Here is a 25,985-nt window from a genome sequence, read left to right as displayed (position 1 = left end):
TTATTGTTTAAATAATATTTTTTATTTATTAGCAATGTTTACAATTAGATTAATTAAAAAGGGGCCTTGGTAGATAGGGATTTGGCGACGGTTGATAGGGATTACGCCTCACATTTTCACAGGTGTTAGCATCTGTGCCGTACAGACTGGTTCATTAGTGGATAGGGTTCAGCCGTCATATGTTCTCTGCTGTTATATCTCACGTCCAGTCTTGGGCCTTGATTCTGTTTAGGCATCAGATCTTCTCTGCAGTTCAGGCAGCTCAACACCGGCACAAGATTATTGCCAGTGCACGGCACCTTCAGGACTCATGAAGTAGTCTGCAAAGGTTTCTCTCACACGCACACCCGTGTTACATTGCCTTCCTTGACCAAAGTTGTCCACTGCATCTAATTCTGACACCTGTAATTCCTCAACTACCTCAGTGCTGTATTCCCGAGCATAGTTGTGGAGCACACAGCATGCCTTTATCACAGTGTCCACGGTCTCCGGATCTAACTGGATGGCAGTGTGAAAGATCCTCCACCGACTACACATGATCCCGAAGGTACATTCCACATATCTTCGTGCACGGCTCAGCCTATAATTAAAAATCCTCCGCCGGTCATCCAGTGCTCTTCGTGGGTATGGGCGCAGCAGGTGGGGCTTCAAGGGAAATGCCTCATCCGATACCATCACAAAGGGTACTGGATGTGTGGAACCTGGCAAAGGTCTAGGGACTGGGAGCGTGCCGCCATCTCGAAGAATTTGAAGTCCAATCTGTGATGATTGCAACACCCGAGAATCCCCAGTACTACCATAGGCACCAACGTCGATGGCAACAAACTTGTAATGTGCGTCAGCCACCGCCATCAAGACCACTGAAAAATACTTCTTATAATTAAAGAAGCGTGATCCTGATCTTGGTGGCTTTAGCACTCTCACATGTTTGCCATCAACAGCACCTACGCAGTTGGGGAAATTGGCCACAGTTTGAAAGCCTGCTGCAACCTGCAGCCAAGTCTCCTCGGTTGGGCAAGGCATCACGATGGGCCGCAACTTCTGCCAGATGACGGTACATGTGCACCGTACAATTTGCGAGATGGTCGATTTGCCAACCCTAAATTGGAGGTGCAGGGATGTGTAGCTCTCTCCTGTGGCTAAAAACCTGAAGAAAGAAAAAAAAAAATTTAGAAAACCTACCAACACAAATTGTGTTGCAAGATAAAACATCCACATCATGGCCACTAGCGTTATGGGGACACAGGCAGCATTGCAGCAGCATTATGAGGGAAACAGGGTGCACTCGCAGCATTGGGGCAGCATTATGAGGTAAACGGTGCACTCGCAGCATTGGGGCAGCATTATGAGGGAAACGGTGCACTCGCAGCATAGCGGCAGCATTATGAGGGAACCGGTGCACTCGCAGCATTGCGGTTGCATTATGAGGGAAACTGGCAGCATTATGGGGGCACTCGCAGCATAGTGGCAGCATTACGGATTAAACAGGCAGCATTTGTGGCAGCATTTAGGGGTGCACCAGCAGAAAGGCCTTACCGCAAGGTGATGAGCAGCCTTTCTTCTGCAGAGATCGCTCTTCGCATGACCGTATCTTCGTAAGTGAGGTGTGGACCAAGAAGAATTAGAAGACGATCAAATGCCTCAATGGAAAGACGGCAAAACTGACAAAATTTATCTGGAAAGCTGAAAATAAAAAGGAACATAAAACTTTAATTTTAAACACACACATAATGTATGTTGTATATATCAAAAAAAGGTACAAAGAAACACAGCTGTCAATATACCATTTCTCACTATATCTTACCTCCTTAAATCACGATAAAGAACATGGAAGTGTCCCTTTTCCTCCCGTTCATGAATGATGGGATGAACCCACATCCTTTTTTGCCGTCTGCTATCCCTTCTTCTCCGCGATTGCTCCTATGGGAGAATATAGTATGTGTTATTACATGGAACTGTACAACACATGTTATACAGCTGGCAAGGCTGGGTTCACATTGCGTTCCCCCAGTCCGTTTTGACGGACTTCGTAACACCGCTGCATAATGCGGTGAAACGTAGTCCGCTAGCGCCACCATTGACTCCTATGTCTGACATCACTAGCCATGTGCCGTCATTTGAGTGACGGTCGGACCTCTAGACTCTGACTGCAGCGTTTCCGTGTCTGTCACTGCTAGCGCAGATGTAGCTAGCAGATGCTCCATCTGCGTTAGTGATGTGCCAAAGTCAGCACTTGCGTTGCAGCAGACCGTAAACGTATGTGTTGAACGGGCTGCTGTACACATTGTGAACCCAGCCTAATACGGAAAGTGTTCACATCTAATGACATTTTCTTACCAGCTCGCTGTAGTGGTGCAGCAAAAGTAGTGCCGTATGCAACAGTAGGCAGTTCTGTTCTGGAGTTAGACGATGGTGCGGCATCTTGAATTCAACAAGGAAGCTAAATGGTGAAGAGGGGTTGGACCAGGAAATGAACTCATGGGTTTTTTTTTTTTTTTTTTTTTTTCAACCAACTTTATCTGCTGTAAAAAACGCATAAAAAACGCACAAAAAACGCACAAAAAACGCACAAAAAACGCACAAAAAACGCACAAAAAACGCACAAAAAACGTACAAAAAACGCACAAAAAACGCACAAAAAACGCACAAAAAACGCACAAAAAACGCACAAAAAACGCACAAAAAACGCACAAAAAACGCACAAAAAACGCACAAAAAACGCACAAAAAACGCACAAAAAACGCACAAAAAACGCACAAAAAACGCACAAAAAACGCACAAAAAACGCACAAAAAACGCACAAAAACGCACAAAAAACGCACAAAAAACGCACAAAAAACGCATGCGGTTTTCCTGGGAGTGGTGCCAATTTCTCCTCAGGAAAATCTCAGGAAAATTCTGCACAAAAAACCTGACGTGTGCACATAGCCTAACAATGAGGAGGTGGAGGAGTAGCACAGGCTAGTACCCACACACAACCTTCGTCCCATCTATACATGAATGGACTGAGGAGGGGAATGAGGAGAAAGAGATGGAGGAGGAGGAGATATAGTTCAGTCATCAGGGTGGAGACAGGGAAATGTTGGCTGTAGGGACCATGGCACATGTGGCAGACTTTATTGTACCACTGCCTTTCTCCTGACCTTCCCATTACATTAATCTTGTCCAAAGAGAATACTGGTTGTTCACCCTGCTAGACCCATGCTTTAAGGAGAACCTTGCATCTCTCCTGAGGTGGAGAGGTCTACTAAAATGGTGCTATAGCAGAAAGCAATTATGGAAAACGACACCCTCCCCGTGTCTAGGCCCTGATGACAGAGTATTTTTTACACGGAGGGAAAAGTTTTTAAAGATTGTCAAGCAATACCTGGCTGACATAACCAGCGTACTCCATAATTCCTCTGCCATCTTCAGCTATTGGGTCTCAAAGCTCGACACCTGGCATGAGCTATTTCTCTATACCTTTAAGGTGTTGTGCTGTTCTACCATTGGCGTCTTGTCTGAGTGTGTTTTTAGTACCGACAGGCACTTTCCCCTGTCAATCAAAAGTGCTTACAGGCTCACTCTGATAAAAATGAACAGAGCTTGGATTAGCCCCAACTTTTCCACACCACCAGATGACAGCAGCACATAAAGTGTTTTTAGTCTTTAATATTTGAATGAGGCCCACCAGTTGTTGCCTCCAAGGGTCCATGGATAACTGTATTACCCTCCTTATCATTTTTGTAATGGCTTTGCACTGTGTGCAGAGCCTTTATGAGTGTAGAATTGACACAGCTGCGCTTTCTTAAATTTTTTATGAGACACTCCATTTGGTGCCTTCAAGGGTTTATGGATGACCCCGTTTGTAATTGTTTGCAGGCTTTGCACTGTCTTCAGAGCTTTTATGAGTGTAGAAGTACCACAACTACACTTTGTTCACAATATTTGAATGAGGTAGTACAGTTGTTTCCTTTAAGGGTGTATGGATGACTAGTACAGGGTGTATCTGAGTCCCTCTTCCATCATATTTTTGGCAGTTCTTGCTTCCTTCATAAATTACACTGAAATTTCCAATGTTGTAAGAAAAATTTCAATTTTGGTTTACATAGATTATTTTTTTAACCCCTTTCTGACATTCGACGTACTATCCTGTCCATGTGGGCTGGGCCCACATGGCCATGGACGGGATAGTACATCGAAGCCGATAGGCTGCGCACATGGGTGGTGTGCGGCCGATCGGGCCTGGTGTCAGCTGATTCTCACAGCACTTTAACCCCCGGAGCACTGCAATCAAACAAGATCGCAGCGTTCCGGTGGCATAGAGAAGTATAGTGCAGGGAAGAGTTTCCCTGTGTGCTTCCCTCAGACCCTCAGAACAACACGATGTGATCGCATTGTTCTGAGGTTCTTCCTGCCTGCAGACCCCCAGATCCAAGAGGGCTGCGGGGTCCTTCCTGGTCCTGCAGGGAGGTGGCTTCTCAGTGCCTCAGGACCTGAGAAGCCTCCTTCACTGCCTGTAAGATCGCTGATCTGACACAGAGCTGTGCAAAGTGGCAGATCAGCGATCTGACTTTATACATTGATGTCCCACCGCGGGACAATGTAAAAAAGTTAAAAAAATATATTATACTGTGTAGAAATATTTTTTTAAATTCCTAAATAAAGAAAAAAAATTGTTCCAATAAATACATTCCTTCATGTAAATAAAAAAAAAACAATATAAGTACACATATTTAGTATTGCCGTGTCTATAATGACCCGACCTATAAAAGTGTCCCACTAGTTAACCCCTTCAGTGAACACCTTAAAAAAATAAAGGAAAACTGAGGCAGAAAACAATGATTTATCATCATACCGCCGAGCAAAAAGTGGAATAACGCAATCAAAAGGACAGATATAAATATGCATGGTACCACTGAAAACATCATCTTGTCCCGCAAAAATCGAGCCACAATACAGCATCATCAGCGAAAAATTAAAAAAGTTATAGCTCTCTGAATAAAGCAATGCAAAAACAATTATTTTTTATATAAAATAGTTTTTATCGTATAAAAGCGCTAAAACATAAAAAAAGATGCAAATGAGGTATCGCAGTCATCGTACTGACCTGAAGAATAAAACTGATTTATCAATTTTACCACACATGGAACGGTATAAACACCCCACCCAAAAGAAATTCATGAATTGCTGATTTTTGTTCATTCTGCCTCCCAAAAATCGTAATAAAAAGCGATCAAAAATGTCATGTGCCCGAGACTGGTAACAATATAAACTTGAACTTGTCCCACAAAAAACAAGACCCCACATGACTCTGTGGGCCAAAATAAAGAAACATTATAACTCTCAAAATGTGGTGATGCAAAAACTTTTTTGCAATAAAAAGCATCTTGTAGCATGTGACAGCTGCCAAACATAAAAACCCAATATAAAAACCTGCTATATATGGTAAATGAACCCCCCCTTTTATCACCCCCTTAGTTAGGGAAAATAATAAAATTAAAAAATGTATTTATTTCCATTTTCCCATTAGGGTTAGGGCTAATGTTAGGGTTATGGTTGGGGCTAAAGTTAGGGTTAGGGTTGGGGATAAACTTAGGGGTGGGGCTAAAGTTAGGGTTAGGGTTGGGGCTAAAGTTATGGTTAGGGTTGGGGGCTAAAGTTAGGGATAGCATTTGGATTAGGGTTAGGGTAGGAATTACGCTTACGGTTGAAATTAGGGTAAGGGTTGGGATTAGGGTTAGGGGTGTGTCATAGGGGTGTGTCAGGGTTAGGGGCATGGTTAGGCTTATGGTTAGGGCTGGGATTAGGGATAGGGGTGTGTTGGGGTTAGGGGTGTGTTGGGGTTAGGGTTGTGGTTAAGGTTGTGATTAGGGTTAGGGGTGTGATCGGGTTAGGGGTGTTGTTAAAGGTTATGGCTAGGGTTGGGATTAGGGTTAAGGGTGTATTGGGGTTAGGGTTGGAGATAGAATTGGGGGGTTTCCACTGTATAGGCACATCAGGGGCTCTCTAAACGTGACATGTCCTCCGATCTCAATTCCAGCCAATTCTGCATTGAAAAAGTCAAACGGTGCTCCTTCCCTTCCAAGCTCTGCCATGCACCAAAACAGTGGTTCACCCCCACATATGAGGTATCAGCATACTCAGGACAGATTGGATAAACACCTTTTCAGTCTAATTTCTCCTTTTACCCTTAGTTTCCAAAATGATGTCACTTGTGGGGGTTTCTATTGTTTAGGTATATCAGGGGCTCTGCAAATGCAACATGACGCCCGCAGACCATTTAATCAAAGTCTGCATTCCAAAACGTCACTACTTCCCTTCCGAGCCTCGAAGTGTGCCCAAACAGTAGTTTTCTTCCACATAGAGGGTATCAGCATACTCAGGACAAATTTCACAACAAGCTTTGGGGTCCAATTTCTCCTTTTACTCTTGTGAAAATACAAAATTGGAGTTAAAAAATCATTTTTGTAGAAAAAAATGATTTTTTATTTTCTTGGCTCTGCGTTATAAACTTTAGTGAAACACTTGGGGTTCAAAGTTCTCACAAGACATCTAGATAATTTCCTTGGGGATCTAGTTTCCAATAGGGGGTCACTTGTGGGGGGTTTCTACTGTTTGGATACATGAGGGGCTCTGAAAACGCAATGTGACACCTGCAGACCATTCCATCAAAGTCTGCATTCCAAAACGGCACTCTTTCTCTTCTGAGCTCTGCCATGCGCCTAAACTGTGGTTCCCCCCACATATGGGGTATCAGCGTACCCAGGACAAATTGCACAACAATGTTTGGGGTCCAATTTCTCCGGATACCCTTGGGAAAATAAAAAATTGTGGGCTAAAATATCATTTTTGTGGAAAAAAAATGTTTTTTTTATTACAGCTCCACTTTATATACTTCTGTGAAGCACTTGAGGGTACAAAGTGCTCACCACACATCTAGATGAGTTCTTTAGGGGGTCTACTTTCCAAAATAGTGTAACTTTTGGGGGGTTTCCACTGTTTAGGCACATCAGATGCTCTCCAAACGCGACATAGCATCTGATCTCAATTCCAGCCAATTTTGCATAGAAAAGTCAAACCGTGCTCCTTCCCTTTTCCGAACTCTGCCATGCGCCCAAACAGCGCTTTACCCCCACAAGTGGGGTATCAGCGTACTCAGGACAAATTGCACAGCAAGCTTTGAGGTCCAATTTCTCCTGTTACCCTTGGGAAAATAAAAAATTACGGGCAAAAATATAATTTTTTGTGAAAAAAATATGATTTTTTATTTTTGTCTCTACATTATAAACTTCTGTGAAGCACTTGGGGGTTCAAAGTCCTCAACACACATCTATATAAGTTACATATGGGTTCTGCTTTCCAAAATGTTGTCACTTGTGGGGTTGTGGTTAGGGTTGTGTTGGGGTTAGGGTTGTGGTTAGGGGTGTGTTGGGGTTAGGGTTGTGATTAGGGTTATGGCTACAGTTGGGATAAGGGTTAGGGGTGTGTTGGAGTTAGAATTGAGGGATTTCCACTGTTTAGGCACATCAGGGGCTCTCCAAATGTGACATGGCGTCCGATCTCAATTCCAGTCAATTTTGCATTGTCAAATGACGCTCCTTCCCTTCCAAGCTCTGCCATGCGCCAAAACAGTGGTTTACCCCCACATATGGAGTATCAGCGTACTCAGGACAAATTGCACAACAACTTTTTGTGTCCAATTGCTCCTGATACCCTTGGTAAAATAAAGCAAATTGGATCTGAAGTAAATTTTTTGTGAAAAAAGTTAAATGTTCATTTTTTTTAAACATTCCAAAAATTCCTGTGAAGCACCTGAAGGGTTAATGAACTTATTGAATGTTTTTTAGCACCTTGAGGGGTGCGGTTTTTAGAATGGTGTCATTTTAGGGTATTTTCTATCATATAGACCTCTCAAAGCGACTTCAAATGTGATGTGGTCCTTAAAAAAAATGGTGTTGTAAAAATGAGAAATCGCTGGTCAATTTTAACCCTTATAATTCCCTAACAAAAAAAAATTTTGTTCCAAAATTGTGCTCATGTAAAGTAGACATGTGGGAAATGTTACATATTAAGTATTTAGTGTGACATTTCTGTGTGATTTAAGGGCATGAAAATTCAAAGTTGGAAAATTGCGAAATTTTCAAAATGTTTAGCCAAATTTCCATTTTTTTCACAAATAAATGCAAGTCGTATCAAAGAAATTTTTACAACTTTCATGAACTACAATATGTCACGAGAAAACATTGTCAGAATCACCAGAATCCATTGAAGCGTTCCAAAATTATAACCTCATAAAGAGACAGTGGTCAAAATTGTTAAAATTGGCCCGGTCATTAACATGCAAACCACCCTTGGGGGTAAAGGGGATAAATCATGTTTACATTTTGCCTTATATGCAAATCATTGTACAAGAAAGAATGTTTCTTATTTTTTTTTCCTGTAAACTCCAATTTTTCATTGATTTTGCATGTTTTGTTGTCAGTCCTTAAAGTGGAGTAAACATGTGACACCATTGTGCTCTACAGCAATTTGTGAGTCAGAGATGCTTCCAGTGGTCTTCCCTATGCTGTTATCCTTCCATTCAGCACTTTTTCCATTCATTTCAAGATTTCCCAGACCTTCTTGTAGGGTCTGCCAGAAAAATGCTCAGATTTCCTATTGACTCTTATATGAAATGAGCATCCGAGAATTAGGAATTGCTGACTTCGAGTGACGAGCATCCGAGCATTTTAATGCTCGATCATCTCTAGTACTTAGTAAACATTGTTTTTGAAAAAACAAACCGAAAAAGCTATCCTACCAAAGACAAGGTGTACCAAATTGGCATGGTACTAGTCTCTAATATTAAATATGGACCATAGTCGGGCCCCACTCCTGACACATGGTGGTAAGGTTTTGATACTAGAAGTTAGGACCATCCCATCTGTCTTAGGTTTGCCTAAATAAAAACTACACAGATAGGACTGAACTGACAAAAACGGCCTGCCATCATTTTTTCTGCCTGAATATAACACCTAAGGTATGCCAAAATTAAAGTTTGCTATGACAGATTACAAGGAAAATAGAATTTTTCACAGTAAACACCCACACATTGAAGTGAGTCATTTCTGATGAAAATGATCAGGTGCTCTTAATATTTTTTATATTCTGATTTTGATATAACTGTCGTATTTTCAGTATGGGATATAAACTATGCATTACAAGTAAATGCTTGGTAGTGATTTAATCAACTAGAGGTAAGTCTAAGGCTCTGCCCACACAGTAGTTACAGGGAATTTGAAGCAAGAATAGTGCAGACATGCACAGCTATTCTTGCAATCAAGGCAGTTAAAATTCAATATACTTTTACAGACTACGCTATAAGTCAATGATGTCCATGAGATGCCATGATACAAATGTGAAGACAACTGTGGTGGTCACAAGGTGATGATTTACTGTGGATCAGTTGTATTCTGTGGGAGAAATAGATAGAAAATGTTCAGTTTTCCTGCTGTGCCACAAAAGTAGATAATAAAGGAATTTTAAAAAGATACAGTACTTACATCATAAATCCACTACTGCTCCAGCTCTGCTGCTCCAGTGCTTCCCACTGGCCTTTGCTTACTTTTTTTCCAGAGATCAAATGCCTTCTACCCATGTGACCTCTGCAGCCAGTCATTGGCCTGCTGCCATGTTCATAGCCTCACTACAACTCAACCTCCAACACTGATTGGCAGCTTTCTGCTTATGCACAGTGTATACAAAAAGCCACCAATCAGTGATGTGGGTGGGTTATACAGAGCTCAGCAATCAAAGAACTGCTACATCTGCAGCAGGTAATACAGTGCTTTTAAACTGTAGCAAGCCTCCAAAGCATGCTGCTCTCAGATGGGGCAGCAAAAATCTGATGAAAGATTCCCTTTAACTCTGAAATCTTGGAGTAATATATATATTAGCAATATTTTCAACTCACATTCCTTGTGACTCTTTTTCCTGGTGTTCAGTATATTTGTCCTCTTGCTCTTCTCTTGAAATTAATTTTATAGATTTATATAAAAATAAAATGATTTATTGTTTCACAGAACTTACTGAAAAATACAATTTATCTAAAACAGATTTCTATAATTGAAAAAGGTTTTTTTTTTTTTATTTGCGCTGAAGTGTATCCTAAATAACCAACAGTGATCCTGGTTTGACGATAGATTGCCCAAATTAACTACTTTGTCAACAAAGAGAAAAACATTTTGTGGATAGACCCGTAATCGTTGCTAGTTCGTATAGGACAATATTATTGCAACCTAGGACAGCGTGTCACCGTAGCACCTCTGGTGGAGTGCTTGCCATGTCCTTTTTAGACAGCTCTCCCATCTTTGATCCTCATCTGATGCTCAACTCTCACCTGTACCTCCAAGTAGCTGCTAGTATGCGGCAGCGGGTATACCCCGGAACACCACCTCGGCAGGCAGGCCAAACCAGGTGAGGGTAGCTGTTGGGTTTCTTTGAGACCTACAGTGATTTTCAAGGGTTTGCCTACCCTTCCATGTAAAGACTGGATATGGCAGACTGTGCGGAAGAAACCAAGATTCAACGGACAGACAAGCGATTTCCAGCACAGCGTTGTGGAGTGCTGAGAGGGCGCAGCGAGGCACATATAGGACCCTGCTGGCCATCCACTGCACCCTGACCTATCTCCAGTTGTCTCGCCCAGTTCTTGCCACTGGGGCTCGATAGGTACGGGTGAGAGAGTGAGGTTGACGACTGTGCAACTCCTCCTCACTTTAATCCAAGTCAAGCGCAAATCATGACTTCAACCACTGCGTATCAAAAGTCCTGTGGCGATGGGAGAGTGGCAAAGCAGGAGGTGTGGACTCACTAGAAGCTGTAGTCACGAACCTGCACGCAGGTGGCCCAGACCGTATGGCCGCTCTCCACTGGACCGAAGCAGCAGTGGAGTTTGGCAGCCTCTTGGGTGTCTGAGCAGTCCTGTTCAGGATCACTCTGCTCACCTCAACCGAAGACGGGGCAAGAAAAGGTGCCTCAAACATAGTCTGCTTCATTTCACCTGGCCAGCCTACCGCAGCTGGCGGGTTTCCCATACAGCGGTCGACACAATAAAGAAAAAGAAAATGATGGTACTCAACCTTGGCACATGGAATGTGAGAACTCTGCTGGATAATACCAAGGCAGACAGATCAGAGAGAAGAACGACATTTGTTGCTCAGGAGCTAGCTCATTACAAGGTTGATATAGCAGCTCTCAGTGAAACATGCCTGGCAGACAAGGGTCAATTGACAGAGCATAGTGGTGGATATACATTCTTCTGGAGTGGTCGGGGCAGCACTGAAAAACGAGAAGGAGGCATGGGATTTGCTATCAAAACTCATTTTGCTCGTAAACTTACCTGGCTTCCGGAGGGCATCAACGACCATCTGATTACATTTCAGCTCCCACTTACAAACAAGAAACACGCAACTCTGATCAGTGCCTATGCTCCCACGATGACTAATCTGGATGACATTAAAGATAAGTTCTACGATGAACTTGACACACTTATTTTAGCAATCCCACAGGCAGACAAGCTCATTATACTTGGAGACTTTAATGCCAGAGTGGGAATAGACCATCAAAACTGGGAAGGGGTCATTAGGAGACACGGCACTGGCAAGTGTAACAGTAATGGCCTGCTGCTCCTCAAGATGTGTGCCACACATGACCTTGTCATCACCAACACTTTATTCCGCTTACCCACACGCAAGTAGACTTCATGGATGCACCCACGCTCGAGGCAATGGCATCTCATTGATTACATCATTGCCAGGAAAAGGGATGAGATGGACTTTAGAGTGACGAAGGCCATGTGCGGTGAAGACTGCTGGACTGACTATCGCCTCATTATGTTTAGGTGCAGGCTCCGCATCCTGCCTGCGAGGAGACCCCAAGGGCAGAAAACGACAAAGAGGCTGAATATCTATAAGCAAAATAAAAGAATTGCAAGGGAATTTGCCAATGACCTTGATGGCAGACTGTTAAATATACTACAGGCAGAGGAGATTGGCGTTGAGGAACAGTGGACAATTCTGAGAGATGCTGTTGATAACACTGCTCTGGAGCATCTCGGATCAGCAGCCAGAAATAATCAAGACTGGTTCAATGAAAACGACGAGGAAATAAAGACACTCCTAGAAGAGAAACATCAGCGGTATAAGGTGTATCAAAATGACCCCACGTCGTTAGCTAAGAAAGGTGCCTTTACCAACATAAAAAGAAAGGTACAAATCAAGCTACGCGAGATGCAGGATATCTGGTTTAGCAAGAAGGCTGATGAAATTCAGGGCTATGCAGATACCCATGACCAGAAACGCTTCTATGATGCGCTCAAAGCTGTATATGGACCCCAGTCATCAAGTTCTTCATCTCTGCTTAACATAGATGGAACTAAGCTGCTGACATAAAGGAAACAAATACTGGAACGGAGGGCTGAGCACTTTAATAATTTTCTTAATCGCCCTGCCAATATCAATGATGAAGCTATTGCTCCCCTGCCCCAGGTAGAAATCAACAAGGAGCTTGATGTTCTTCCAAGTGGAGATGAAGTCAGGAAAGCAGTAAAACAACTTTCTTGTGGAAAAGCACCCGGAAATGATGCTATACCTGCTGAGGTATATAAAGCTGGCGGCCCTGTTCTGATGCAAACGGTGACCAAACTATTCCAATATATGTGGACAAAGGAACAGGTTCCACAACAGATGAAAGATGCCAGCATAATTCACATATACAAGAGGAAAGGTAATTGCCAATCTTGTGACAACCATCGAGGCATCTCCCTTCTGTCCACTGCAGGCAAGATATTGGCTCGTCTCTTGCTCAGCCGCCTTTTACATCACCTTGAGCAAGGACTATTACCCGAAAGCCAGTGTGGTTTCCATGCTAAACGTGGAACAGTAGATATGGTCTTTTCAGCACGTCAATGGAGCGCCCCCAGACGCAGGGCCGCGGGTTACTCGGTACCGGTCCTCTCTGTCTCGGTTCTAGGGTTGTCACGGTGGCTGAACCCGGTCCGTGACCCTGCTAAGGGACGTCCAATGAAAGGGGTGATGAAAGTCAGCTAAGGTTTCGTGACGCCACCTGTGGTACTCGGTCAGGGTGACCAACGCTGCTTGGGGTCCACTGGGGTGATGTGATGGCAGCTAGATGGTATACCTTCCCACAGGTGAAGTATATCCCCAGGGCTTCCCAGTAGTGTAGGTGGCGATGGTGTGAGGTGCAGTCAATAACGAGGACACAGGGTTGCAGTCTTTTTACCTTTTACTGAAGACTTCGGGATCCGCAATCCAGAGCACTGTTAACAGGGCTGGCTGAGACCAGCCGGTCCGAAGGCACATCCAGAGTTACCTTTGCAGGTGGAAATCGTTGCCTACCACTAGCGCCTGTGTGTTGTAGTTCTTCCCTGCTGAGCATTCGGGATAGTTCTCACAACTTCTGTTCTCGTTCTTTCTCTTTCTCTCTCTCCCCGTCCCCCAAGTTTATCTGGATAGGATGCACCCGTTTGACGGGAAGGCTCGGAGCTATTCTGGGACCCTAGCGACGCCCCTCTCCACGCTTGCCCCCTATGTCTGCTTAGGTGATATATGGTAGACAGCCAACCTATAATTAACTGTCCTGCGGTATTTTAAGTAAGGCATAGAGTCAGTTTCTTCCTCGGTGTTCCGGTCACCAGCTACGCGCCTCAGTAGGAAGTTGCCGTTCTCGGGGCACGACTCCTACTGGCTCTCCTTTGTGCTTGATCTTGTTTTTCACTTTCCACAATATCCTTCTCTTCGTGTCCTTTCTAAGGATACCGCCGCAAGGTTAGTTCTGCTAGGCCCCTGTCAGGAACCCACCCCTAACAGGTCCTCCCTGGAGCTCTCCCAGGCTGCGTTCTCCCCTAACTTCCCATCCAACTCCTAGTTTTACCAGTGTGAGGAGTGGCCTAATACATAGTGCCTTTTGCTCCCCCTAGTGGCCGGAGAGTGAAGTGTAATGTGTGCTGTGATACCTGGTCAGATGAACTCCTTTAGTGCAATCAGACATAACATCACCCTCCTTAGCGGCAGAGTGACATTACTGCAACAACCAGGTCTCTGGGGCGCTGCATCAACTTCAAGAAAAGTTCCAGGAGCAACACCGTGACCTTTATGTAACTTTTGTTTATTTGACCAAGGCTTTTGACACAGTCAGTAGAGACGGCCTGTGGAAGATCATGGCAAAATTCGGCTGCCCGAGCAAGTTCATCTCAGTCATCCGGCAGTTCCATGATGGCATGATGGTGAAGGTTCTCAACGATGGAGACGTATCTGAGGCTTTCCCAGTAATACGGCATAAAACAAGGCTGTGTGCTTGCTCCAACCCTGTTCAGTATGCTGTTCTCAGCAATGTTAAGTGATGCCTTTAACAACTGTGAAGATGGAATCCAGGTTAGGTATAGGACTGATGACAAGATATTCAACCCAAAACGCCTGAAGGCGGTTACGAAAGTGCATGAGACTTATCCGTGAATTACTATTTGCTGATGACTGTGCACTTAACACTAGCACGGAACAGCAGATGCAGCATGAAATGGACAGTATTTCACAAGCCTGCAACAGTTTTGGTCTCGAGATCAACATTAGAAAAACAGAAGTCATGTATCAATCGGTTCCAGGAAAACTGTACAAGGAGCCACGTATCACAGTGAAGGAGCAAAACCTCAAAGCAGTCGATAACTTCACCTACTTAGGCAGCACACTTTCCCGTGAAGTAACCATAGACGCTGAGGTTAATAACAGAATCGCCAAAGCCAGTGCCGCCTTCGGGAGACTGCGTAAGAACGTCTGGGAACAAAGGGGACTCAGCCTTACCACCAAGCTGAAGGTCTACTGCACGGTGGTCCTCACCACACTTCTCTTTGCTAGCGAGACCTGGACAGTGTACAGCCGGCATGCTAAACAGCTTAACCCCTTTCTGACATCAGACGTACTATCCCATCGAGGTGGGGTGGGCCCCTATGACCACTGACGGGATAGTACGTCATATGCGATCGGCAGCGCTCACGGGGGGAGCGCCGCCGATCGCGGCCGGGTGTCAGCTGCTTATCGCAGCTGACATCCGGCACTATGTGCCAGGAGCGGTCACGGACCACCCCCGGCACATTAACCCCCGGCACACCGCGATCAAAGATGATCGCGATGTGCCGGCGGTACAGGGAAGCTTCCCGCAAGGAGGGGGCTCCCTGCGGGCTTCCCTGAGCCCCCCGCAGCAACGCGATGTGATCGCGTTGCTGCGAGGGTCTTACCTCCCTCCCTGCCTGCTCCAGCCCCAGATGCAAGATGGCCGCGGATCCGGGTCCTGCAGGGAGGGAGGTGGCTTCACAGAGCCTGCTCAGAGCAGGCACTGTGAAGCCTGCAGCGCTGCAAGTCAGATCAGTGATCTGACAGAGTGCTATGCAAACTTTCAGATCATTGATCTGTGATGTCCCCCCCTGGGACAAAATAAAAAAGTTAAAAAAAAATTCCAAATGTGTAAAAAAAAAAAAAAAAAAAATATTTCTAAATAATGAAAAAAAAAAAATATTATTCCCATAAATACATTTCTTCATCTAAATAAAAAAAAAAAAAACAATAAAAGTACACATATTTAGTATCGCCGCATCCGTAACGACCCACTAGTTAACCCCTTCAGTAAACACCGTAAGAAAAAAAAAAACGAGGCAAAAAACAACGCTTTATTATCATACCGCCGAACTAAAAGTAGAATAACACGCGATCAAACAGACAGATATAAATAACCATGGTACCGCTGAAAGCGTCATCTTGTCCCGCAAAAAACGAGCCACCATAGAGCATCATCAGCAAAAAAATAAAAAAGTTATAGTCCTGAGAATAAAGCGATGAAAAAATAATTATTTTTTCTGTAAAATAGTTTTTATCGTATAAAAGCGCCAAAACATAAAAAAATTATATAAATGAGGTGTCGCTGTAATGGTACTGACCCGAAGAATAAAACTGCTTTATCAATTTTGCCAAACGCGGAACGGTATAAATGCCTCCCCCAAAAGAAATTCATGAATAGCTGGTTTTTGGTCATTCTTCCTCACAAAAATCGGAATAAAAAGTGATCAAAAATGTCACGTGCCCGAAAATGTTACCAATAAAAATGTCAACTCGTCCCGCAAAAAACAAGACCTCACATGACTGTGGACCAAAATATGGAAAAATTATAGCTCTCAAAATGTGGTAACGCAAAAAATATTTTTTGCAATAAAAAGCGTCTTTCAGTGTGTGACGGCTGCCAATCATAAAAATCCGCTAAAAAATTCGCTATAAGAGTAAATCAAACCCCTTCATCACCACCTTAGTTAGGGAAAAATTAAAAAAATGTATTTATTTCCATTTTCCCATTAGGGCTAGGGTTAGGGTTAGGGCTAGGGTTAGGGTTAGGGTTATGGTTAGGGCTAGGGTTAGGGCTAGGGTTAGGGCTAGGGTTAGGGTTGGGGCTACAGTTAGGGTTGGGGCTAAAGTTAGGGTTAGGGTTTAGATTACATTTACAGTTGGGAATAGGGTTGGGATTAGGGTTAGGGGTGTGTCAGGGTTAGAGGTGTGGTTAGGGTTACCGTTGGAATTAGGGTTAGGGGTGTGTTTGGATTAGGGTTTCAGTTATAATTGGGGGTTTCCACGGTTTAGGCACATCAGGGGCTCTCCAAACACGACATGGCATCCGATCTCAATTCCAGCCAATTCTGCGTTGAAAAAGTAAAACAGTGCTCCTTCCCTTCCGAGCTCTCCCGTGTGCCCAAACAGGGGTTTAATAATTTTTGTGGGGAAAAAAAAAGATTTTTTTATTTTCACGGCTCTGCATTATGAACTGTAGTGAAACACTTGGGGGTTCAAAGTTCTCACAACACATCTAGATGAGTTCCCTGGGGGGTCTAGTTTCCAATATGGGGTCACTTGTGGGGGGTTTCTACTGTTTAGGTACATTAGGGGCTCTGCAAACGCAATGTGATGCCTGCAGACCATTCCATCTAAGTCTGCATTCCAAATGGCACTCCTTCCCTTCCGAGCCCTCCCATGCACCCAAACGGTGGTTCCCCCCACATATGGGGTATCAGCGTACTCAGGACAAATTGTACAACAACTTTTGGGGTCCAATTTCTCCTGTTACCCTCGGGAAAATACAAAACTGGGGGCTAAAAAATAATTTTTGTGAAAAAATATGATTTTTTATTTTTACGGTTCTGCATTATAAACTTCTGTGAAGCACTTGGTGGGTCAAAGTGCTCACCACACCTCTAGATAAGTTCCTTAGGGGGTCTACTTTCCAAAATGGTGTCACTTGTGGGGGGTTTCAATGTTTAGGCACATCAGGGGCTCTCCAAACGTAACTTGGTGTCCCATCTCAATTCCAGTCAATTTTGCATTGAAAAGTCAAACGGCGCTCCTTTGCTTCCGAGCTCTGTCATGCGCCCAAACAGTGGTTTACCCCAACATATGGGGTATCGGTGTACTCAGGACAAATTGTACAACAACTTTTGGGGTCCATTTTCTCCTGTTACCCTTGGTAAAATAAAACAAATTGGAGCTGAAGAAAATTTTTTGTGCAAAAAAGTTAAATGTTCATTTTTATTTAAACATTCCAAAAATTCCTGTGAAGCACCAGAAGGGTTAATAAACTTCTTGAATATGGTTTTGAGCATCTTGAGGGATGCAGTTTTTAGAATGGTGTCACACTTGGGTATTTTCTTTCATATAGACCCCTCAAAATGACTTCAAATGAGATGTGGTCCCTAAAAAAAAATGGTGTTGTAAAAATGAGAAATTGCTGGTCAACTTTTAACCCTTATAACTCCCTAACAAAAAAAAATTTTGGTTACAAAATTGTGCTGATGTAAAGTAGACATGTGGGAAATGTTACTTATTAAGTATTTTGTGTGAAATATCTCTGATTTAATTGCATAAAAATTCAAATTTGGAAAATTGCGAAATTTTCATAATTTTCGCCAAATTTCTGTTTTTTTCACAAATAAACGCAGGTAATATCAACGAAATGTTACTACTGCCATGAAGTACAATATGTCACGAGAAAACAATGTCAGAATCACTGGGATCCGTTGAAGCGTTCCAGAGTTATAACCTCATAAAGGGACAGTGGTCAGAATTGTAAAAATTGGCCCGGTCATTAACGTGCAAACCACCCTTGGGGGTAAAGGGGTTAATCATTTCCACATGAGTTGCCTCTGCAGACTCCTCCACATCAGGTGGCAAGACAATGTCCTGGACACGGCAATTCTGGAACAAACTGGGCTCTGCAGTTGGGAGATTTATATGACCAGGGGGTTTTTATGTCCTTTGAACAACTACAAGATAAATATGACCTTCCAAGATCTCAATTTTTTCGATACCTGCAACTCAGATCTGCCGTTCAGTCATTTGTCAGGAATGAGGGGATGAACCGTAACATCTCCTCTTTGCCTCTGATAGGTATTCTTAAGTCCCAGGGCCCTCAAGGTCTTATCTCGTCCCTATATACATATCTGTTATCAGCGGGAACGAACTCTGTTGTGGATTCGGTGAGAGGCAAATGGGAGGGGCTTTTTCCTGATATGCAAAGTGAGGAATGGGAGGATATTTTGGAATCACCCCTCAGAGTCTCCCCATCAGCCAATAATAAGATGACCCAATTATATATAATCCACCAGTCATATTTGACTCCATTGAGACTTTGTCGGATGGGTCGATACTCGACGTCGGAATGTTTGCGTTGCCACTCACCTGACGCTGATTTTGCACACATGATATGGCAGTGCCCCATAATCTCTCATTACTGGAAGGAGGTGACGTCATTATTAGCTTCAATACTATCAATTCCAATTCCTCTTGAACCCTTAATTTGCCTGTTTGGAGTGTGGGACGAGGAGGCCTGGGAACACTATACGGGGATTTTTCTACGAGAAACACTTTTCTTGGCAAGGAAGTTGCTAGCTATGCGGTGGATGGGGAATTCACCCCCCTCCGTTAGGTCCTGGATTGAACTGGTGAATACGGTCGTCCCCTATGAGCGTACTCTTTACCAAAATAGGGGCTGCCCGTATAAGTTCAGTAAAATTTGGGATAGATGGAATGCCTTCCATCTCACTCTGTGACCTGATTAAATGGGAGAAATGTGGTTTACCTGGTCCTTTGAGCTGTAAATATTGCGCAATGGGAAAAGAACAAGATAAATAATGTATTTGGCTTTGGTCAAGTGGCGGTGTAGAAGCTTTGGAGGTTTAGTTGGGTTGTAGTTTAAGAACCCTATGTTCTGACTGTTTTTCTAAAAGTAAAATGATTGACACATGTATGTTCTGTCCTTTCCAATCCCTGTAATGTAATCATGCAGATTAATGACAAGGACAAATATGTATGCTGTAATTTTATTCTATGTTTAATAAATAAACGAATTTAAAAAAACTGGGCTCTGCAGCGTTTACACTCTCCTGCTGAAAGTCCAAGCCAGGTGGGCTGGACATGTGGTCAGAATGCCTGACAGCCGATTACCGAAACAACTGCTGTATGGAGAACTGTGCCAAGGAAAGCAAGCATTTGGGGGGCAGAAGAAGCGCTATAAAGACTGCCTTAAGGTGTCTCTCAAAAACCTGGAAGTCAACACCAATGAATGTGAAGAACTTGCCCTGGATCGTCCAGGTTGGCGGGGCAGAATCACCTCAGGAGCACGTGCAGCAGAAGATAGGAAAATCTGTGACGCAAAAAGAAAGCGCGCTGTACGCAAGGCACATGTAGAATCTGGTGTACTGACCACATCTGCTTCCTTATGTCAAGAATGGGGGCGAACCTTCAGGGCCCGGATTGGACTCATCAGCCACCTCCGGACCCATAACTACTAATTCTCTTCTAACCCTGAATCATTGTCATCTTCGAAAACGAAGGACGAACATTATATGGTGCGCTGCTGACTGAAACTAATTTAATCTATGTACCTTAAGCAGCAGATCAGGGCTTAAATGAATAAGAAAAGAAAAGAAAAGAATGTCCAGCTTCACTGAATCCGTAAAAAAGAGTTTTCTTTATTCACAAACTTTGAACATAGAGGATACAGACTTCAGCACGAACCATATGGGTAAGAATCTCAACGCGTTTCTGGAGACTAAGCTCTCTTAATCATGGTTGTCATGATTAAGGGAGCTTAGTCTCCAGAAATGCGTTGAGATTCTTACCCATATGTTTCGTGCTGAAGTCTGTATCCTCTATGTTCAAAGTTTGTGAATAAAGAAAACTCTTTTTTATGGATTCGGTGAAGCTGGACATTCTTTTCTTTTTTGGACTTTATACGCCTGGACACAGCGGGTCCGTGCTCCCGAAGATTGGTTTATGCATCACGGGTAAGCTGGCTTATTTTTCTTCTCAAATGAATAAATCGATGGAGCCACTTAAGCTATAGGCAGTAATACCTTGTATCCATCAGATACGTCCAGGAGACTGGTATCTGTGGTGTCCACATGGAGTCAGATCCTTCCGTAGTGTGGGACCAGTGTTGTCTATGAAAAGACTGAATATCCTGGGACGCTGTCCCGGCCGCTGACTGACATCCCTCGGTATCCTTAGCACGCATTTAGCAGGAGCCAAATACCGCTGTATATACCAATAAGGTACACTAAAAGGCTGTTGAGGCAGCAAAGCAGACAGGTCAGTCATGAGGTTTTATTTTTTTAACCTTTTACTGGCTCTATATGGTCAGCAAATTGGGGACTAAATGGCCTCTGTATTGTTGAATTTGCAAGCAGCTCTGACATGGTTATGGCTGCACATATTGTGCATCCTTGAACTTAGGTTTATTTGTTGTCTTTCCTTTCTCACCATATAGTATTTATTTATTTAATTTTATCCTGTTTTGTTCACATTAATAATCCCATGCTAAGCACCATTTTTTTTATTTCTGGGAACTAACTCTATACATCCAAGCAGGGCCTGGACGAGGGGTAGGCAGGAGATCGTGCCCTAGGTAGATACATACCCTGTCTACCCCTTGTCCAGGCCCTGCCAAGGAGGGCACACTTTGAAAAAAAATTGCTGAATGTCTGCAGTCACCCAGCATCTTCCTGCGGCCACAGACATTTAGCACATTGGGGGTAACTGACACCACTCACCCCTCTCTTTGCCTGCGTGTAGTGTGAATATAAAAATGGATATTTTGAGTCTATATTGAAATATGCAGAATGCATTCAGACCATGAGAGAGCAGCATTGCTGGTCATACATTTACAGCATAATGACATAATCTTGAAAACTGTTTACTTATTGTCTGAAAGCTTTTAACTCACAAACAGTTCTATGTTTCTCTATGTTTGTTGTTTTTTATTGTAAAACATGACGGTTTATATAACCTCTGTCTGTGGTGGATTTATCTAACCCTTGTGGGCTTTTACATTCTATGGGTTTATTGCCCCATGTCTGTGTTTGCATGGTATCTCTGTTTCATCTTATCCCAAAAGTTGGCCACTGGAGGGCAGAGGCTGAAACCAGAGTTACACATAGTGTAAATCACTATATAAGGCCAGAGAAACATGACTAAGATAGAAGCAGAAACTTGGGTACCTGTACTTATACAGAGGAGGGGAATAAACAGAAGGGCTGTGCATTTGGAGGGAATAAAATGAGGGGCTATGCAGAGGGGGAATAAACAGAGGGACGTTACTGATGGACGAATAAACTAAGGGGTTGTGCACAGGGGGTATATAATGAGAGTCTGTGCAGGGGGTCATAAAATGAGGGACTTTGCTGGGGGCATGAAATGAGGGAATGTGCGTTTGGGCCATGAAATGAGGGTCTGTGAAGTGAGGACAGCAAAGTACATGAGGAACTATGGTTACCATACTGTATATGGGGCTGTAAAGGTCATTATACTGAGGGCTGTGATGACTATACTGGATAGGGGACTGTGGTGAATATCATACTGTTTTACTGTTTAGAGTGTTTGTGGGCCGAAATACTGTATGGGGTTGTGTTGGGGCCATCATAATATACATGGGGGCTGTTTTGAACATCATACTACTTATGGGGTTCTGTGGTGGAAATCATGCTATATATGGGGACTGTGGTAGTGACCATACTATATATTGGAGAGTTGATGTGGAAATCTTATATATGGGTGACTGTGGAGCTGAACAGTGTGAGGTGTGGTTACAGTTTTAAAAAGGCAGCGTGGTGGGCAGTATGACAGCATAGTGTGAAAAGGGGCACAGAATGGATATGGAGAGGGGACAGCTTGAAATGGAGTCACAATATGGAGAGGGGTTAGCATGGTGGAGGAATAGTTTGGAGATATAGAAAGTGTAGTGGAAAATTAGAAAGGGCATAGCCGTAGTATAGGCCATGGTTCATAAGGGCATGATGGTGTGGCAGTTATAGCTCATAATGGTAGACATTTTGGAGGTCACATAGCATAGGAGGTTTATTTAGATAATATGAAAAGATATTTTTATGCAGATTTTTATGCAGAGGGCATTTTAATGACACTGTTATTTTTAAGAGCACTGTGTCGGGATGTGCTGCAACAGACCGGAGAAGAAGGAGGTTTGCAGAGACTAGTGAAAAGTCATCATAGCATCTAGTCAAAATGAAGATGAAAAGAAACAGATGACTCCAGAGAAGATGTACCGTAATCTATAAGGTACCTGGATGTAAATGTTTATTTGTGATACTGACTAATTCTCATCAGCACTGTGGTTCCTGGATGGTTCATAGTCTGAAGATGGCTGAATAACTCCCAGTATTTCCTTACCATTGTTAAGGACATACTGGGAGTTGTAGGGTTGTAGGTTCATGCGATACAACTGTTTATGGAGCTGACTTGATATTAAAATTGATCATTGTACTAAGCTTGGTTTTTGTATTCAAGTACTCTTGGCCAGAGGTGTCAAACTGCATTCCTCAAGGGCCGCAAACAGGTCATGTTTTCAGGATTTCCTTGTATTGCACAAGGTGCTGGAATCATTCTGTGCAGGTGACTAAATTATCACCTGTGCAATACAAGGAAATCCTGAAAACATGACCTGTTTGCTGCCCTCGAGGAATGCAGTTTGACACCTCTGCTCTTGGTTCTGGTCTTGTATTCATGTTGTTCTTGTGGTTCTGGTTATGTATTCATGTACTGATGGAGGTTCTGGTGATCTGTTAATTTACTGATGGTAGTTCTCGTGATATTATCAAGTACTGATTATGGGTCTGTTGATGTATTCATGTACTGATAGTGGATCTAGTGATGCATTCATGCACTAATGGTGGATCTGGTGACATATTCATGTACTGATGGTGGTTCTTGTGACGAATTCATGTAATGATAGTGGTTCTGGTGACATTCATCTACTGATGGTGGTTCTGGTAATGTATTTATTTACTGATATTTCTATTACTTTCCTGTGCTGATGGTAGCTCTGGTGATCTAATTATGTACTGCTGATGATTTTGGTTTCAAATTCATGTACTGATGATGGTTTTGGTGATGATAATATCACCAGAATCATCATCATTACAGGAATACAACATCAGAACAAACATCACTATATGCATTTGTCACCAGAACCAGAATAAATCACTAGAACCACCATCAGTTTTGAGCAAGCTGTATTTGACACATGATGGATGCAAAACCCATCAGATGTATCCCTTTATTTATAATGGGGTCTGTGTATTTTCAGTGCAGTGTGTTATTAAACAGCTGTTGGCTACCATCAGTTAGCAACCGTTTATCCATCGGCATAGATATGTTACATCATTTGGACATTACTATGGCTGTGTTTGCTTTTACCCATTTATGACCTTGAACATATCCATACGTACAGGATGGCAAGTACTTACCGATCTTAGGCATTTGGATACGTCCAGGTGACTTTGCCCACGTTGGAGCAGTGTGCACATGATCGCCACATGGTGTTCAGCAGACATAACAGCTATCACCTGGCATTCACTGCAGGAGCAGTGTCAGCATTGTTCCCCTCAGTTTAAACCCTCCAAATGCTGCAATTTAGAAGGCAGGCAGACGGATTGGGTTCCCTCTGTTCTCCAATTAGCTCTGCTGTTCTGGCATCTCAGGGGCTCCCTAGTGGGTCATAGCAGCTGCAAACCATAACAGTAAAATCTGTACTAAATTATGGCGCTCCTTCCCTTCTGAGTTTTGCACTGTGCCTCAAAAGTAGTTCCCGATTACATGTAGGCCATTGGTGTACTACTCAGGTGCAATTGCACAACAATCTGAGAGGTCCATTTTTTCTTATTAGTCCTTATAAAAATTAAAATATTGGGGCTAAAACAAGATTTAAGGAGTAAAAATGTAATTATTCTTTTTTCACCTCCCAAAGGTATACATTTTTGTGAGGCACATATGGCGTCAACATGCTCACTGCGCCCTTACATTAATTCATTGAGAGGTGTAGTTTCTAAAATGATATCACTTTTTTATTTGCTGTCCTGACTCCTGGCACCTCAGGGGCTCTGTCAATGTGACATGGCACCCTCAAACCATTCTAGCAAAATCTGAACTCCAGTATCGTGCCTTTTTCCATTTTTGAGCTTTTCACCTCAAAAGTAGTTTTTGACCACATAAGAGGTATTGGTGTACTCAGGAAAAATTGTACAACAAATGATATGGTGCAATTTCTCCTGTTACTCTTGTGAACATAAAAAGTTTGGAATGAAAGGACATTTTTGTGGGAAAAAATTGATTTATTTTCACAGCTTAATGTTATAAACTTCTGTGAACCACTTGGGGGTTCAATGTGCTCACCACACATCTAGATACATTTCTTGAGGGGTCTAGTTTCCAAAATGCTGTCACTTTTGGGAGGTTTCCCCTGTGTAAGCACATACGGGCTCTGCAAATGTGACATTGCATTTGCTAATGATTCCAGAAAATTTTGCATTCAAAAAGTCGAGTGGCGCTCCTTCCGTTCCATGCCCTGACTTGCGTGAAAACAGTAGTTTTTCCCCACATGTGGGGTGAAGGGATACTCAGGGCAAATTGCACAGCACTCTGTAAGGTGCAATTTCTCCTGTTACCCTTGTGAAAAAAATTGGGGCTCAAAGGACATTTTTGTGGGAATTTTTTTTTTTCACAGTTCAACATTGAAAACTTCTGTGAAGCACCTAGGGATTAAAGGTGCTTATCACACATCTTGATACATTACTTGAAGGGTCTAGTTTCCAATAGGGGGTCACTTGTGGGGGGTGCAACATTGCCTCTCCAAATGAGACATGGTCTCCACTAATGATTCCAGCAAATTTTGCGTTAAAAAGTCAATCGGTGCTCCTTCATTTCCCAGCCTTGCCGTGCGCCCAAACAGTAGTTGCCGCTCATATATGGGGTATTGACATTCACAGGAAAAATTTCTCAACAAATTATATTAACCAAAAATAAAAAAAAGTGGCGGCTAAAGTGGCGGCTAAAGTAAAATTTTTGTGAAAGTAAGTTAAATGTTTATTCTTTACTTACGCATTCCATTAATTTTTGTGAAGCACCTGAAGGGTTAATAAACTTTTTGAATTTAGTTTTGAGGGGTTCAGTCTTTAGAATGGTGTCACTTTTGGGTATTTTCTGTCATATAGACCCTTCAAAATCACTTTAAATGTGATATGGTCCCTAAAAAATGGTTTTGTAAATTTTGTTGGAAAAATGAGAAATTGCTGGTCAAATTTTAACTTTTCTAACTTCATAACAAAAAATAATTATGTTTCAGACATTGTGCTCATGTAAAGTAGACACGTGGGAAATGTTATTTATTAACTATTTTGTGTGTCATATCTTTCTGGTTTAGGGGTAGAAAAATCAAAAGGTTTAAATTGCAATGTTTGCCATTTTTTCGACAAATTTCAAATTTTTTCACAATGAAATGAAAGTCATATTGAACAAATTATATGACAATCATAAAGCATAATACGTCACAAAACACTTTCTCAGAATCAGTTGCATCCGTTGAAGCGTTTCAGATTAAATTGACACTGGTCACAATTGTAAAATTTG

The 25,985-nt window shown here is 42.8% G+C and overlaps 1 protein-coding gene across 1 annotated transcript; it reads right to left on the bottom strand.

Moving 5' to 3' along the window:
• On the bottom strand, positions 1-2,452 carry LOC138667577 (uncharacterized). The gene is made up of 4 exons (XM_069755727.1): positions 2,338-2,452; positions 1,805-1,920; positions 1,537-1,683; positions 1-1,147 (listed from the first exon to the last, which is right to left on the bottom strand). The coding sequence occupies exons 1-4, from the start codon at positions 2,419-2,421 to the stop codon at positions 280-282; spliced, it is 1,215 nt and encodes a 404-aa protein (XP_069611828.1). The 5' UTR covers positions 2,422-2,452; the 3' UTR covers positions 1-279.
• Positions 2,453-25,985: the final 23,533 nt, after the last annotated feature.

The sequence above is a fragment of the Ranitomeya imitator genome, chromosome 2, assembly GCF_032444005.1.
Source record: "Ranitomeya imitator isolate aRanImi1 chromosome 2, aRanImi1.pri, whole genome shotgun sequence".
NCBI lineage: Eukaryota > Metazoa > Chordata > Amphibia > Anura > Dendrobatidae > Ranitomeya > Ranitomeya imitator.
The sequence above is the reverse complement of the archived record's forward strand: the minus strand, read 5'-3'. Positions and strand labels throughout refer to the sequence as shown.

Bases quoted from the DNA above. Each gene is read 5' to 3' on its own strand.
- LOC138667577 (XM_069755727.1), bottom strand. From the start codon at position 2,421: ATGCCGCACCATCGTCTAACTCCAGAACAGAACTGCCTACTGTTGCAT. The intron at 1,684-1,804 runs GTAAGATATAGT...TTTTATTTTCAG, and splicing joins CTTTATCGTGATTTAAGGAG to CTTTCCAGATAAATTTTGTC. The intron at 1,148-1,536 runs GTAAGGCCTTTC...TTCTTTCTTCAG, and splicing joins AGGCTGCTCATCACCTTGCG to GTTTTTAGCCACAGGAGAGA.